The 17,602-nt window shown below is 39.3% G+C and overlaps 1 protein-coding gene across 2 annotated transcripts in view; it reads left to right on the forward strand.

Annotated features, from left to right (window-relative positions):
• HEATR5B (HEAT repeat containing 5B) overlaps positions 1-17,602 on the forward strand; it is a 95,843-nt gene that overhangs the window by 29,398 nt on the left and 48,843 nt on the right. For both annotated transcript variants that reach the window (XM_058668068.1, XM_058668067.1), the window contains exons 16-21: positions 924-1,099; positions 2,116-2,221; positions 4,069-4,259; positions 6,107-6,266; positions 7,277-7,466; positions 11,077-11,246. In XM_058668068.1, the coding sequence (XP_058524051.1) occupies positions 924-1,099; positions 2,116-2,221; positions 4,069-4,259; positions 6,107-6,266; positions 7,277-7,466; positions 11,077-11,246 (993 nt within the window). The remainder of the gene's footprint in view (positions 1-923; positions 1,100-2,115; positions 2,222-4,068; positions 4,260-6,106; positions 6,267-7,276; positions 7,467-11,076; positions 11,247-17,602) is intronic.

Below are 17,602 nucleotides of genomic sequence, written 5' to 3' on the forward strand. Positions count from 1 at the left end.
CTCCCTGATTATGGCCTGTGAAAGCAGTAGAGGATGTCCCAAAGTCTTGGGACCCTGCACCCATGGAAGAAGCTCTTGGTTTCTGCTTCAGATTGGCTTCGCTCTGGACATTGTGGCCACATGAGGAGTAAACCAGTAGATGGAAGATCTTTCTCCTCTCTGGAAATCTGCCTTTCCAATAAATACAAATAAATCTTTAAAAAAGAGAGAGAGAGATTCAGAATCCATTTTACTCACTGAATGCATTATTTCTTACTGGTTTCTTAAACAGAATGACTGAAGTCCTCATTTAAAAATTTGTTAGTTTTGTGATTGCAGGTGCTAGCTCATTCACATGTTAAAGTGGATAACATAATGAGGTTTTAAGAGGCATATAAGACACATTACATTACATAGGGTATTACTGTATTACTGGTGATTTTATTAAATGAACAAATTATATTTTTGCATGTTTTAGGATTTTTGGATCAACGCATTCTTTTTTCAGTTGCCATATCTTCTCCCTCTCCCTTGCTGTATTTTCTTTTTTTTAAGATTTTTCTATTTTTATTGGAAAGGCGATATAAAGAGAGGAGGAGAGACAGAGAGGAAGATCTTTCATCTGATGGTTCACTCCCCAAGTGAGCACAATAGCTGGAGCTGAGCCAATCTGAAGCCAGGAGCCAGGAGCTCTTCTGGGTCTCCCACCCAGGGGCAGGGTCCCAATGCTCTGGGCCGTCTTCAGCTGCTTTCCCAGGCCACAAGCAGGGAGCTGGATGGGAAGCAGGGCTGCCAGGATTAGAACCAGCTACCATATGGGACCCCAGTGTGTTCAAGGCGAGGACTTTAGCCACTAGGTTATTGTGCCAGGCCCTTTGCTGTATTCTTAATGTACACTTCTTAGTAGGTAGATTTGGAGTGATTTGTGTATCACTGTCTTGCAGCTGCAGCCAAACAGTGCCTCTGGCAGTGGGGCCCTGGAGCACGACCCTTCCTCCATTTATTTACGAATTCCGGCTGGGGAGGCTGTGCCTGGCCCTCTACCCCTGGGAGTGTCCGTCATCGATGCCTCTGTAGCGCTTTTTGGTGTCGTGTTTCCTCATGTTTCTTACAAGCACCGGTTAGTACAAAGTCAACCAGGTAATGTTAGTTAAATATAAATAATGTTCAGACAGTGAAGTTTGCCCATCCCAGTTATCTCCACAGGAGTGTTACTCTTAAAAGCTGTCCTCTTGTAAGTTTACTAACATGAGGAACATATGCATGCTAAGGTAAGTTGCATACAGATTCCACAAAGCTTGACATTATTTAAGGTTTGTCCCTGTGTACCAGCGCTGTGGATCCACTGTATCATAGATTCAGTCTTGCACAACAAAATTTTCGTTATAGTAGTTTGACTTGATACTGATGGCGCGTTATAAATTGGAGTTAAATCCTTATAGACCTAAGAGAGGTATTGATTCCTCCTTTGGATCATAATAATGTTAGAATGGCTCTACATCCGGGTCGGTCAGGTCCCTTTGCCTCTTCACATCCCTTTTTGGAAGAATAATGTCACTGTCTTCTGTAACAGTTGTCTAAAATGGCCATTTTTTAGAGTGAGCTCATTTTAAAATTTTACAATATAAAAAAATTCACTTCTGGTTTTTCACACTTAAAAAATTGACCACAGCTAAATATTTTTGAAACTAGTTGATATCTTCCAAAGATAGTTTATAAGAGGTTCTATTTTGTCCTACATAAAACCAAGGCTATAAAATTTTGGTCCATTTAAAAACATCTAACCTAGAAGCCTCTTAGGTAAGCATAATTAATGATTGTTTTTCTCTTGAAGAAACCTTCGGACTTACCTACCAAGCATTTGCTTGGATGCTCCTGTTAGTGTTAAAGAAAATCGCTTCAGCTATAACCTTATTTTGTGGATTGAAACTTAATAGCTAGTGTTTGGGTTTATTCTATTTAATGACCATGTGTCCATATATTCATTTAGGAGAATGAGATCTGGTTTGGACAAGGAAATAGGAAAAAGCACTGGGTATCAATTCCCAGACACTTAGTTTGTACCTTTCTTGTCTGTTTCTTGAGCTGTGTTTGAACAAAAGTATCACTCAAGTGCTGTTTTTTCTGTTGTGATAGATTGCAAATGTTGGATCACTTTGCCGAATGTGTGAAACAAGCTAAAGGTGTCCGCCAGCAGGCCGTGCAGCTTAATATATTCACTGCTGTTCTTAGTGCACTGAAGGTATTTACTTTTTTTTTTTTTTAAAGATTTTATTATTATTGGAAAGCCGGTTGCAGAGAGGAGGAGAGACAGAGAGGAAGATCTTCCATCCGATGTTTCACTCCCCAAGTGAGCCGCAATGGGCCGGTGCGCGCCAATCCGATGCCAGGACCAGGAACCTCTTCCGGGTCTCCCACGCGGGTGCAGGGTCCCAATGCATTGGGCCGTCCTCAACTGCTTTCCCAGGCCACGAGCAGGGAGCTGGATGGGAAGTGGAGCTGCCGGGATTAGAACTGGCGCCCATATGGGATCCCGGGGCGTTCAAGGCGAGGACTTTAGCTGCTAGGCCACGCCGCCGGGCCCGAAGGTATTTACTTTTAAAACATTTATAGATTGTGTGTTAATTTCTTGCTAGATTGTGCGTTTAGGTAGTGTAACTCCTTCTGCCTCTTTTGAAATGCAGCTTCTTTTAGGATGAAGTAGAAAAACAGGTATCTGGCCCATATGCAGGGTTCACATATCATAGAATGCAGCCCCTCATGATGGACTTTAAACATGTCATGCAGCACTAAGCTATCATAAGACATTTTAAAAATAAAATGGTACCTGGCCCGGCGCCGTGGCCTAACGGCTAAAGTCCTCGCCTTGAACGTGCCAGGATCCCATATGGGTGCCGGTTCTAATCCTGGCAGCTCCACTTCCCATCCAGCTCCCTGCTTGTGGCGTGGGAAAGCAGTCGAGGACAGCCCATTTCCTTGGGACCCTACATCTGCATGGGAGACCCAGAAGGAAGTTCCTGGCTTCTGGCTTTTGATCGGTACAGCACCGGCCGTTGCAGCCACTTAGGGAGTGAATCATCGGACGGAAGAACTTCCTCTCTGTCTCTCCTCCTCTGTGTGTATCTGACTTTCCAATAAAAATAGAAAAATCTTTTAAAAAAATGAGATGGTACCAAATGTTTAAATGAGCATGTCTTGAAAGCCGTGTTTTGGAAACACTAGGAAACATTAATATAGAAAGACAGCTTGTACTATTTATGTAATCATTGGAGTGTGCCTCATTTAGGAAGCAAGCAAGACAAATAAAATCTGAGTTTCTGGAGACAGGGTGAGGAAGTCACGGTCTCCCGCAGCAACAGACTAATGAGTGTCTACAACTCTGCTGTACAAACTTCACTTTTCTTTATGGAAGTACTGTTTTTTTTCTGTCATGGCTAACTTTTTTTTAAAGATTTTATTTATTTTTTTATTCAAAGGCAGATATAAAGTGCCAAAACTTGCATTTTTGGTGTTGAATAAATTAAATTTCAGGACAGTAAGTATAGCTGGAACAGAATTACTAACATTTAGTGTGAACAAATCCATATTCGTGTGCTAATTATTATACCTCGTTTTGTCTTTAAATGTATATTGACTTCATTTTTAAGATGTAATTGTCTTCTGTTAAATTTTATATAGATAGTCAATGTTTCACACTCCTTTCAATCTTTTTTTCTCCAAGTTAAAGTGATAAATTTCGATGGAGCAGTTAATTTAATAGTATAGCACCCTTTATGTATGAAAGCAACTTATGAGTATTATTAGTTCTTGTACAGAAAGACTCCCAGAGTTTGTTGATTTCCATGCTAACAGACCTTGAATATCTTATACATATATCATGTTCTGAAATCATATTTAGGAAAGTGGTTACTATCAAGTTAACAGCTGCTGTTTTAAGGTATATTGTATTATATATGCATGTGAAAATTGAAGAAACAATGTATGAATTTTTTAGCAATGCTTGTTAAAATATTACAAGATTTTTTTCCCTTATTTAATCTGAATTATGCATTGCCCGTAATCAGCATCATTTATTTTTTATAAATGTAGGGCTTAGCTGAAAACAAAAGTACTCTAGGCCCTGAGGAAGTTCGTAAATCCGCACTGACGCTGGTCATGGGTGCTCTTGACAACCCCAATCCCATTTTACGTTGCGCGGCTGGGGAAGCCCTTGGAAGAATGGCTCAGGTGGTTGGAGAAGCCACTTTCATTGCCAGGATGGCCCAATACAGCTTTGACAAGTAAGTGGTGCCTCCTTACTAACAAGGAAGTTTCTTGTAAGTTAACAATTATTAACTGTTTTCCACGTGGTATAGCATGTGATAGTACTGTGGGGCATTTTTTAATAAAGATCTCAGTTTTTGGTTCAGCAATTGATTAAATTATTTAATCAGGAGAAGTTGTAGTGTACAATTGATTTTCAGCATAATAGGGATTCTAACCCAGCTTTTCAGTGTTACGTATGGAGTCAGGAAAAATGGTACTAAGGACCTCAGTTTTGTATTCTCATACCCAAATCATTATTTTTCTTGATTATTCAGGTTTTAGAATAAGCCGTTATAAATGCTCACAATTGTTTAGCAGTGCCTTTTTCTTCTTTTAAAACAGATTTATTTATTTATTTATTTGGAAGAATTAAAGGAATGAAGAGACAGAGATCTGTTTCATCTGTTGATTCACTCCCAAGATGGCCATGCTAAAGCCAGGAACTTCATCAAGGTGTCATATAGGTGGCAGGGACCCAAATGTTTGGGCATGTTTTGCTACTTTCCCAGGCACATTAGCAGAGAGCTGGATGGGAAGTAGAGCAGCTAGGATGCGAGCTGGTGCCCATATGGGATCCGGGTGCTTGCAAGGCAAGAATTTAACCACTAGGCTATCATGCCAGGTTTAATTAACTGTAATATTAAAAAGAAGATGCCCAGGACTTTGTAATTGCAGTTAAAAGTAGCACTCGTGTCATGGGTATCTCACACACATGTTGTTTTTGAGACCTGGCTGTTCCATTTGTGATGCAGTTCCTTGGGAAAGCAACAAAGGTCTTCCCAAGTGTTTGGGCCCCTTTACCCATGTGAGTGACCCAGAAGACGCTCCTGGCTCAGGTATGGTCCACCTCGAGCCATACCAATCATTTCCGTAATGAACCAATGGATGGAATCTCTTAACTTTTTCAAATTAATTAATATTACAAAGATGGTGAGCTGCAGAGGATTTGTACTTGGCTTTTATAATTAGCACATAAGCCTGATTTCTTCAGCAATGCTTAATACAAAGTAGGTAAGTAGTAGCTTCAAGTAGATTAATGAATTCTGTACTTTTGGAAACAATTAAATGTAACAAAATATAAGTAAAAGTAGAAATACCCAAAATTTATAATCCAATAATCTACTGTCTATATTTTGTTGTATAAGTACTAATATTTTTCATTTTTACATAAAAACCATCTATATGATATGCAATGTGATGGGATTTATGTTGTGGAATGGCTAGATCAATTCATGATCTCACATTTGTGCAAGTGTGTCTGTATAAACATTTAAAATCTATTTCAACAATTTAATTATGTAAGTTACTATACTCAGCATATTATACAAGAGCTCTCCTAAACATATTCCACCTATCATACTGAAATTTTGTATTCTTTTTATGTGAAATTTATTTAGTATACTTGAAGACAATTTAAAATGTATGTCACGAAGAAAAAGAATTTGCTCATATTAAAGAGTTTGAATATATAAGTATAGTGAATTTTTCAAATGGAAATGTTTTATGAAATTCTGTGAAAGCAGATAGTTTTAAAATATATTTTTTAAACCAATTAATGTTTTATTTTAGAAGCAACTATGAAAGTAAGTTTCAGATAGGTCTTGGTTTGTCAATAGTAGTTAGTATTAAAAGCTAGAAGACTTAGATTTTCTCTTAAGTAGCTTGCGTCTAATGACTAAATTGATACATTTGCTTGGGAATGAATCATGATTCTCATCTTTTTATGATTTTCAGAATAAATCCCAGTTCTCAGTGACACATAGCTTGTTACTATAATAGGTAAATAAAGAAATCAATCCCTGAACCATAGTAATCTTTTCAGGTTGAAATCAGCTCGAGATGTCGTATCCAGGACTGGCCATTCTTTGGCCCTTGGGTGCTTGCACCGTTACGTTGGAGGTATTGGCTCTGGACAGCATCTGAAGACCAGTGTCAGCATTTTACTGGCTCTAGCACAAGATGGAACATCTCCTGAAGTCCAGGTATGACATTGCTGATTTTAAAATGGTATTTTTAGGAAATTTATTTGTACTATTAAATGAAATGAGAATTCTGACAGATTGTTAAGAAAAATGTATCAGAGTCTTTCTGTTTTATGAACTTTTTAATTGCATGTATAATATTTTTTAAAATATTTATTTATTTTTATTAGAAAGGCAGATTTATAGAGAAAAGGAGAGACAGAGAAAAAGATCTTCCATCCACTGGTTCACTCTCTAAGTAGCCACAACAGCTAAAACCAAGCTGATTTGAAGCCAGGAACTAAGAGCTTCCTTCAGGTCTCCCACATTTGTGCAGGGTCCCAAGGCTTTGGTCTGTCCTCAGTTACTTCCCAGACCACAAGCAGGGAGTTGGATGGCAAGCAGGACCGCCGGGATTAGAACCAGCACCCATATGGGATCCCAGCGCATGCAAAGCGAGGACTTTAGCCACAAGGCTACCACGCCAGACCCATATAAAAAATTCTGTTATCCAACCAGTTGTTTAAAAATCTTTAGTGTGTGAATTTTACCTACTGACATACATAACCTCAAACATATTTTCTTTTTATTATTTATTTTCTTTATAGTTGTTTATACCTTTTTAAAATTTATTTACATTGTTAGATTAATCAAATGTTTAAGCAGTAATAATCATCCTCTCTGCCTTTCTCTAATACCCCAGCTCTCTGGGTCGTTGGTTGGAATCTTCAGTTGTTGAACTTTTTGCTATTTCTGCTGATATATATATATGTATATATATACACACACATATTTGTATGTATACGCATATATACACACATATATGTGTATACATATACACATGTGTGTATTTATGTATATCCATACGGAGGGACAAAGATGTGTGAAAATATCCTATAATCTTGATTCATAGGCTCACTCTGATTTGCAGAAAATTATCAATAGTATATGCCTTAAACAACTCATTATACCAAGTTTAGTATACCATAACTATTCCCTTACAAGTACAATATAATTGTATTTTTTTCTAGACTTGGTCTCTTCATTCGCTTGCTTTGATAGTGGATTCTAGTGGCCCAATGTATCGTGGATATGTGGAACCAACATTATCTCTAGTTCTTACCTTACTGTTGACAGTTCCACCTTCACATACAGAAGTTCATCAGTGCTTGGGTAGATGCTTGGGTGCCATCATAACTACGGTTGGCCCTGAACTGCAAGGTGAGTACGTGTCACTACTATCTTCCCGCTTCCTGAATCTCGCTATTACGCAGCTTGAAGAAGTGTTGTGATAATAATAATAATTATAATGTACTGAATTCTTTTCATTTCCTAACAACCTGGAACTCAAGCTTTTCACATGTGTTTCCTACTGCAGACTTAGGACCTGACAATGTTTTCCCCAGTTTTAGCAAGGAAAGCATTTCTAAATAAAATTGTACTTGAAAACAAGTAAAACGGAATCCCTTTGGCCAGTGGTACCATCCACTACTCCTTGTGGACTCTGCCTCACTGATTTGTAACCCTAAGAATTAGGACTCTACTTAGAAAACCACTACCACAGGTAGCTAATAATTACCTGATTTTTCACGAAATAACAAGATCAGAGAAGATAATAACTGACATTATGGACACAGCTCAATGCAGCAGCCTGTGTTCTTACCACTCAATTCTGTTGAACTAATTCTGCTGATGGTTAAAGTAAATGTTCATGTAAGCAAACTATTGGAAATATATCCTGAAAATTCCAACCACTTTCAATTTTTCAATTTCAGTTTGCTTTTTTTTCCCCTCTGTACTATGTCAAATACTTTTCATGGATTAAGCTTTTTGTATTCTTTACCTCACTTAATTCTAATAATTTACAGATTTTTTTTTTTTTTAATCCATTTTATTGTATTGTTGTTGACAATCTTTACATAGTTAACTATAGTTGAAGGAAAATCAAGAAAGAGAAGGGAAAAAAAAAAAAAAAAAGGTTCAGGGGGATAGGGAGGTGGGCAATGCTATTATGTCCATATTGTTTCCATCATGTATCTGAGGTAAAAGGGGATATTGAGGGAGAAGCCCCACCCGGTTTCCCGCCCACCCCAAGTCCCGGATGTGGGGCATGCTCTGAGATATGTGCTCAAGTGGAGTTAATAGTTCTCCAGTTATGAGTCACTGCCAGTTTCGCTCGATGAGGTGGTCCACTGATTGATATGGTCCATCATGAAGTCTCCATTTGTCCCATATTTCGCTGCCAACATGTAGCTGAGATGAATGATTGTCCTATTCTGTCTTCTGTCTTTTCTTGGTTAGAATTCTGAGTCCAGCAGTTCAAGTGGGGAGATCTCCAAAGATACTTTGAGGTATTCCCAGACCAGATTCTTGTATGTTCTAGCAAGCACAGGGCCCGGCACAGTCCATCACCCCGATCAGCTGGTGGTTGCAATTGCTGTGTTGGTTCTGTCTTCAGTCCCGAGTTGCACTGGAACCAATGGGTGTTGCAGTCCAGTCTGGTTCGGCCCTTACATCAACCAGTGGGAGCTGTAGCCTAGTTGGGGCGACCCACAATAACCCCCACCAAGCCTGCCCCCTACCCTGGTTTGCCAGTATGTGTAGCAGAAGACCAGTCTGTCCCCCATCCCATTTGGCTCTGGTACTTGTCAATGGGTATTAAAGCTTGGTTTTATCTAACCAACTCAACCATCCAGCCCTCACAGATATTGTTGAGTACCTCTCTATCTAGCCATCCCAGCCCCCGTCCTAGTTTTCATGCCCTCCCACGGGAATAGTGACCCAAGAAGGGGGAACCCACTTTTTCCCTCCCAGGTCTCTCTGTCCCGGTTTATGCACTCTTTAGGTGGTCCTGTGATTTGACTCGACAGAATTAGTCCCCAGTGCCAGCTTCTGCCAGCTGATGCTGTGGCCCTGATCTTGTCCACATGCAGCGCACAGGTGTTGTAGCCTTGCTTAGTCGTGTCTGTCTCTATCCCAGCCAACACTCTCCAGTGGGAGTGGTTGTCCAGCGAGGGGACCAGCCCCTTAACCCCCCCGCCAGCTCTGCCCCTCCCTTCCTGGATCTCACGTGTGCTGGATGGGTGCTGCATTCATATCCAGTACAGGCAACCACGCCCTGGCGTTCCATAATATGTACTGGTTTTGTCGCAACCAAACCCGGCCCATTCCACACTCTGTTCTGGTGATCGGATTTGCCAGAGGATGACATGAACTGATTCAGCCTGGTCTGCTCCTGACCCATGCCGAATGCATGCTATGTCCATTTTACAGATGCAGTGCTGAAGCTGGGAGAGGTTAGGACTGTTGCCAAAGTTGCATGTGCTTGTTTGTCATTAGTGAGTTCCCTGTCCCTGCTTTCTTTTTTTTTTTTTCTTTTTTCTTTATTTTTAATTCATTAATTACATTGTATTATGTGACACAGTTTCATAGGTACTTGGGTTCTCCCCACCCCTCCCCAAACCCTCCCACCATGGTGGATTCCTCCACCTTGTTGCATAACCACAGTTCAAGTTCAGTTGAGATTCCCCCATTGCAAGCATATACCAAACATAGAGTCCAGCATCTTGTTGTCCAGTCAAGTTCAATGGCTTGTTAGGTATACCCTCTCTGGTCTGAAGACAGAGCCAGCAGAGTATCATCCCAATCAATTAAAAGCTCCAACATACCATCAGCAAAAATTTACATCATTATGGAATTATTTTGTCCCTGCTTCCTTAACCTGTCTGTTCTAGTTCTCTCATTTGGGTAGTGTTTTAAGCAAGAAAGAAAGTAAAACATCTTAAGAATGCTAAGAATTTGGACAGGTTTTTTCTTTGAATCCAAAGTTCTTTTTGGGAAAGATAGGAATATGTGGTTTTGATTAAGCATACTTGTTCACCAGCTTTTCTGAAATGATGGAGATGAAGCAATGCATATAAAATTAGAGCTTGATTTTTATGTGACTTTGTGATTTCCTCAATTGGTTATTATATATATTCTTTTACAGTAGCAAGATCTTTTAAATGGAATATTTGGCAGTTAAATTACTATAAAAAGCATGTATTTATATTCCCTACTTATCTCTAAAAAATTGTCTTTAATCTTATTAAGCAAACAGGATTTGAAGTTATTACATAATAGAAGTGATTGTTATTGGTTAAGGGGCTGATGTGATGGCTGAACTGGCTAATTCTCCACTTGCATGCACCAGCATCCTATATGGATGCTGGTTCATATCCCAGCTGCTCCCCTTCTGATTCAGCTCTCAATTTATGACCAAGGAAAGCAGTGCAGGATGACCCAGATTCTTAGGATCTTGTACCTGTGTGGGAAACCAAGAAGAAGTTCCTGGCTCCTGACTTTGGATTGGCCCAGCTTTGACCATTGCAGCCTTTTGGGGAGTATACCAGTAGATAGAAAATGTTTCTCTCTGTCTTGCCTTTTCTCTGTACATCTACCTTTCCAATAAAAATAGATATTAGAAAAATATATTGGTTGAAAGAGAATCAGAGAAGAAGAATCATCTACTATTTCAAGTAAAATAATGATAGTTTTGAAAGGTGGTATTATTTATGATTGAATTCATAAATGATCTAAATCTAAGAGTTGCATTGTTGTCATCCAGATACTGTTGTTGTAGAGTTCATTTCTATGCCCTTTGATGACTTTATTTTTTAAGCAATCAATAGTAACTGAAAGGAAAGGTGATTAAGAAGATATTTATTTGATGACTTTATTTTTTAAGCAATCAATAGTAACTGAAAGGAAAGGTGATTAAGAAGATATTTATTTTCTTGGAATATCTTTAATGGCAAAATAACTTATTTTGCATGTTTTGTTTATATACAAGGGAATGCAGCTACAATTTCTACAATTCGTTCCTCCTGTTTGGTGGGATGTGCAATAACCCAGGACCATTCAGATTCTCTGGTTCAGGCAGCTGCCATCTCCTGCCTACAGCAACTTCACATGTTTGCACCACGGCATGTCAACCTCTCTAGTCTCGTTCCTAGCCTTTGTGTAAGTATGAAGCTCTTTGATTCGTTGATTTATGCAGGGTTCTCCCCAGCTTCTTCCCTGAAAGACCAAACTGACCAAAACAAGTAAGTTTCCTGGAGTGTAAATGACAGAATTTCAGCTTCAGTAGTCAGTTTGTGATTGTTCATTTTATTCTTTGCTTGTCCCTTTTACCTTTTATGAAAAGAAACTTTAATATTTTGTACTTGCATGTTTTTAATTGACATGTAATTGTGCATATTATGGAGTACCATGTGATGTCTTGATACAAGTATACACTGTGTCAAGTCATAGTAAGTGTGTCTATTTTCTCAGTCATTTTTGATTTCTTTGTGGTAGCAACATTTTAAACTTTCTTCTAGCTTTTTAAATTAATGGGGTGATTATTGTGAAAAACCCACAGTAGGGAGGTAGGGTGGAAAAGAGAGAAAGAGAAAAGTGTTCCCATCGTGGGTTCATTCCAAGAAAGAGACAGACAAACAGCGGAGCTCCCATTCCCTTGTTTCTTTACTTCCCATATCCCAGCAGTGGCAGCCAGTTGGGAACTCTGTCTAGGTGTGTCATGTGGATGGCCTGGATCCAACCACCTGAGCCGGAACTGCTGGCTCTCGGGATCTACATTCACAGTGGAGCTGGGCATCACGTCCGGGCACTCTGATATAGGAGGCGAATGCTTATCCGTTTTGCTGTGCTTTTTTTTTTTTTTAAATAAATCATGAATTAATAAAACATTAGAGCTTATTTTTCCTAAAATTTAAAATTAACAGTACCATTGGTAACCAGTTTCCTATCCTGCTGACCCTGGCTAAAAAGTCTTTCAATTTTGTCTCTTGATTAAGAATGTGTAACATTTTTAGTCTTTCCTACTCCTAACCTTTGATTAGTAACTTCTGGAAATTTGTGTTTAGCATTTTATTTGTGAAGTTTTTTGTTAATTTATTTATTGTAGAAATTTTTACTGATAGCTATATGTGAGATACCAATCAATGTACTGAAGATACTGAATGAGACAAGATTGTCTCTGTCATATTAAAGTTTTCACTTTATGGGAATGATAGACAATAGTATTTCTTTACAAAGAAGTTTTTTTTTTTTATTAGAAAGTAGTGTACTAATGTGTATTCCAGGCATTCAGAGAAGATTTTCCTTAAAAAGAAATATTTAAAGCATGATTTGAAATATAAATAGCAGTTTGCTTGCTAAAGGACATACTATTATAGTAGATACATTTTTTTTTTATTGATTACATTGCATTATGTGACACAGTTTTATAGGCACTGGGATTCCCCCTCCTCCCCAACCCCCCCCCCCATGGTGGATTCCTCCACCTTGTTGCATTACCACAGTTCAAATTCAGTTGAAATTCTTTCATGATGCATTTATTTTTTTTAATTTTTTTTCTTTTTTTTTTTAAGATTTATTTATTTTATTACAAAGCCAGATATACAGAGAGGAGAGACAGAGAGGAAGATCCTCCATCCGATGTTTCACTCCCCAAGTGAGCCGCAACGGGCCAGTGCGCGCTGATCCGAAGCCTGGAACCTGGAACCTCTTCCGGGTCTCCCACATGGGTGCAGGGTCCCAATGCATTGGGCCGTCCTCGACTGCTTTCCCATGCCACAAGCAGGGAGCTGGATGGGAAGTGGAGCTGCCGGGATTAGAACCGGTGCCCATATGGGATCCCGGGGCTTTCAAAGTGAGGACTTTTAGCTGCTAGGCCACGCCGCCGGGCCCGATGCATTTATTTTTAATCAGAGGGAGAAATAAATGAAAGGCCCCCAATGGGAATGAGTATGACACATTTAAGAAGCCAGTTAATATGTGTGTTTAAGAGCAAGAAAGAAGTGTAGTGCTTGTAGAGTGGAGTTCAAGATAAGGTTGGACGGATAACCAGTTGATAGATCATGCAAAAAAATTTTAACATGTTAAATGTTGAACTTCATTGTATAAGCAATGGTATAATCAACAGAAGATATTCCAATGTGGAATGATATGATTAGATTTGAACTTACTGCATTTCATTCTTGTGTATTAGAAAATGAATTCTACATGGTAAGAATGAATGGTGTTCTAGGAGAAATACAATGATTTGCTCTATGTTGGTAGCAGTGAAAATAAATGGATTTGAGTGATATGTAAGAGGAAGGATTGATATTTTGTTGATTCATTGGGTCCTGGGGCAGGGAGAGAGATGTAGCCTACATTTCTGACTTCAGCATAGTAATTTCCAGATATGGAGCCATTGAGGGAGGAGAAGGTTGGAAAAAGTGGATGTGCTTACTTTTGTTGCAGACGTGTGGATATTTAATTACATGGACCTGTAGTTCAGAAACGATAAATCTGGCTAGAGGTAAAATTGTCAGGAATAAACATCTGGACAGCAAATAAAAACATCAGAGTAGATGAGATCAAGGGGGAGAGAGTGCTGAATCCTGCATATGAAATCTAGGAAAGGAAAAACAGGAGTGAAAAAAAAACCAGCAAGAAACAGTCATGGAAAATAGAGATCACATTGTCATAGAAATCAAATGGAGAGAAGAGTAGTCAGCTGATTCAAATATTGGCAAGAAAGCAAATGAGATGAAAGGTACAACATGACCTTTGAATTTGGTCATGTCATCTCCTTAGCTAGAGTCCATCTGGTAGAGCTGTGCAAATGCAATCCCAAGGACATTGGGTTAAAGTAAGAACAGAAATTCCTTTCCAGAACTTTATAAAGGAGAAGATGGGGAACAGTAGTTCAAGGGGATGAGGGCTTGGCAAAGATTGTTTTTCTCCTAAGAAAATGGGACTTGAGCAGGTTTAAATGTTGAACAATTAGAGCCAAAGGAGTGGGGTTTTTATTTAATTTCAAGTGAGCATTAGCTATAAGTATTGTGCTTGTGAAGCATGTGGCCTTAGTAGCTACTTAATATATATTTTTTTAATTTTATGATGTTAAGGTTGGGAACTGTTAAAGTGTGAAATGCACATCATCAACAGTAGGTGTAATAGGTAATAGTGAGAGATGATTTCACTATGTGCTTGTTTACCAAAGGTGGATTAGAGTAAGCAGAAGTTGGTGTGCACTATGCCAGAATAGAATATAGCAGAAAGCCAGAGACCAGACTGTTTTAGAGCCAAAAGGCAAACAAGGAATGGGCTTTGACATTATGGAAAATAGAACATCCTGGGTAGCTTATAAGTGAAGAGCAACATGACAAAGGCTTTGCTTTCAGATGTTGCTCTTCAGAAAGGTAGCAGTGAAGGAAGGCGGGGTGAGCAAGGGAAACTGATGGTAGGGGTCAAGAGTGGGCTTGTTATAGATGTGCATCAGGGAGGGAGGAATTCAGGAGTTCTAATGGGATCGAGTTTCCACAGCATAGAGATGGAGAAATCACTTTCAGTGCAGCATGGATGCAGGAGGAGAGGATGAGTGTAGCTATTGGTGGGCCTCATTATTTGGTGACTGAAAGTTAAGGGAATTATTAGTTATTGACTACCGTGTTCTTAAGTGAAAAGGAAGGTTGAGTGCTATTAATGAAGGCAGAGACGGTGGTCTGACATTGAAGAAAGTAAGAAATGGGAGCTTGAGCTGCCTGGGGAACTACCTTCTTCTGTGGTGGCACAGGGGGTGCAGGAGCGGTATTGACACTTTCTTGGCTCCATTGTGTGACTTACAATGGGGTGAGTTCACCTGCCTGTGAGTTTTCTCCAACACTTGTAGACAGTTTAGGCATGGGCATCAAAAATCAAGAGACTTTGGTACATTCAGACTTGGACTTTGCCCAAGTAGAATAAGGGAGAAATAGGTAAGAGAAATAGGGACAGTGCTAAAAATGATAGACTGGGAAATTTTGAATACAGAGGAGGATGGATGGGAGGAGGCTGATATTTAGACAGAAAGATACTACAGTGGAAGATATTGTTGGAGTGAATGGAGATTATCCAGGATGAGGTAAAGGAGTTAAACTAATTCGATATTAAATATGGTACACTGTATTTTGCTTTACATAACAAGATTTATACATACTTTACCACAGACTGGGGATAAATAACTCAATCCTAGACCATCAGTGCAGTTTTTTGAGTCACAAGACAAAATCTAAATATATAAGAAACATTTACCCACTTAAATAGCAGAATGATGGACTTATAACTGTTTTTGAAGGACTGTACTATTGTAATAATATAGGGGAAATCAGTAGGGAATGAAAAATTGGGAAGGGGAGTGAGAAAACCTGTGAGCCTTCAAAACTGTATCATAAAATAAATTAATTTAAAAAAGAAATATTTACCAAGAACATACACAAGGAAAATAGTCAACTAATGGTAAATATTAGATTGCATTTTATAACCAGATATTCAGTCAGCATCATACCAAAAACCATTGTGTGAGGCAGGACCTGTGGGCATAGGAAACATTCCTGAGATGAGCCTGTGTGTCTGACACAGCTTACACAGACACTAACAAAACTGGTGAATATGCACAACCTCACTAATTTGGTTCCTCTCATCACTGTCTTTTTCTTACTTGTAACATTGCTAGGTTGATCTTCTAAAGTGGATCACATTTTTCAGGGTCTGATAAAATAGTAACACATATGTTTATCTCAGTGGAGGCTATCAATAAGCCACAAGAAGCCCAATGAGTTTTCTCTATGTTATAGTAAGGGCGTGGCTCCAGGCTGATTTCTTCGTAGACATGAGCGATTCTGTTTAGGCTGGAGGGAGCACTTTTCTGAACCTCTTCCTGTGACTCAGTGGGGAATGTGCAGGCAGCTGGTGGGAAGGAGAATTAGTAGAAAAGTCATGCAGACCAAAGAGGAAGAAAGGGCCATTCAAAGTGTTGTGTTGCCACATTGCCGGAAGCCTCTCAGCCCTCTGCTTAAGCCAACATTTTCAAAAACAGTCTGCACACAGGTTTATCCAATTAGTAAAATACATTCAGAGCAATTATGTACTAATACATGTGATTTTTTAGCAGATTTTCGAGTGTAATCTTTATTACATGATGTAATCATAGTAACCTTTGTTAGATAATATGAAGTAGTAAAGTTTGTATGACAGTAGAACTGTTAAGTGAGTTTCCTAAAGAGCATGTACCACTTTGAATTTCTGAGATTTTTGTCCCGGTAGGCAATTGCTTTTCCTGTCATGTGGCCACGGCTGCTCATTCTTCTGTGCTGAGAGAATTACTCCTGCACATCGGCATGTGTGTCATCTGGGATAATTTTAGGAGTTGGCAGTGAAAGATACTGACATTCAGTGTTATCACTGTAATGAAAAAAATGCTTCTCTTTTTTTTCTGCCAAAAATTTTTTTGGCAGTGCACCATTCCAAATAAATACAAGGTTGCACAGAATGGTACTATATATGGTCAGTGAATATGTAGTTGTTATTGCTGCTGGCTTCCCATTAACATAAACGGAAATAAATAGGCTTTACCAGTATAATTATAGACTTTGGCTTTTGATTGTTATTCCTACTTTAGGTTGAAAATGTAATATATATGTATCTATGTAAGTGTCATATATCTATATATACAAAGTATAGTTTATTTTTGTTTTCATTGTCCAATATAATAGGGCAGAAAGCCGGGCCCGGCGGCGTGGCCTAGCGGCTAAAGTCCTTGCCTTGAAAGCCCCGGGATCCCATATGGGCGCCGGTTCTAATCCCGGCAGCTCCACTTCCCATCCAGCTCCCTGCTTGTGGCCTGGGAAAGCAGTTGAGGACGGCCCAATGCTTTGGGACCCTGCACCCGCGTGGGAGACCTGGAAGAGGTTCCTGGTTCCTGGCTTCGGATTGGCGCGCACCGGCCCGTTGCAGCTCACTTGGGGAGTGAAACATCGGATGGAAGATCTTCCTCTCTGTCTCTCCTCTCTGTATATCTGACTTTGTAATAAAAATAAATCTTTAAAAAAAAAAAAAAATAGGGCAGAAAGCCCCAGACAGAAAAGCATTATGAAGTATTTACCTTTGAAATCCTCCTAAAAATGAGGCAGAATTATCTTAAATTTTTGTCTTATCTAAAAATATAGTAGTTGCAGTATACTTTTTGAAGGAGAGATTCCATAGGTTAGACCTTTGTCAGCACTTAAAAATACCGTCTTAGAACACCCTACAGAATGTTATGTCTTGTTGCCGGACGTGTTCTACCCCAGTCCGAGATGCCTGGGTGAAGCTGTGCAGATGAAGGGGGCTGGTTTGTGAGGAACGGAGCAGTGCTGAAGCAGCACCAGCAGATGAAGCATGAGCTTTTCTGTGAGCGACGGGGAGTAACTCCTCAAGCAGACGGTGACTGTGCCGTCTTTCCTGCAGACACAGCCAGATAAAACTACTCTTGAATTTCATCCTATCTCCAGTACAATGTCATAAAG

Source organism: Ochotona princeps, chromosome 8, assembly GCF_030435755.1.
Source record: "Ochotona princeps isolate mOchPri1 chromosome 8, mOchPri1.hap1, whole genome shotgun sequence".
Taxonomy (NCBI): domain Eukaryota; kingdom Metazoa; phylum Chordata; class Mammalia; order Lagomorpha; family Ochotonidae; genus Ochotona; species Ochotona princeps.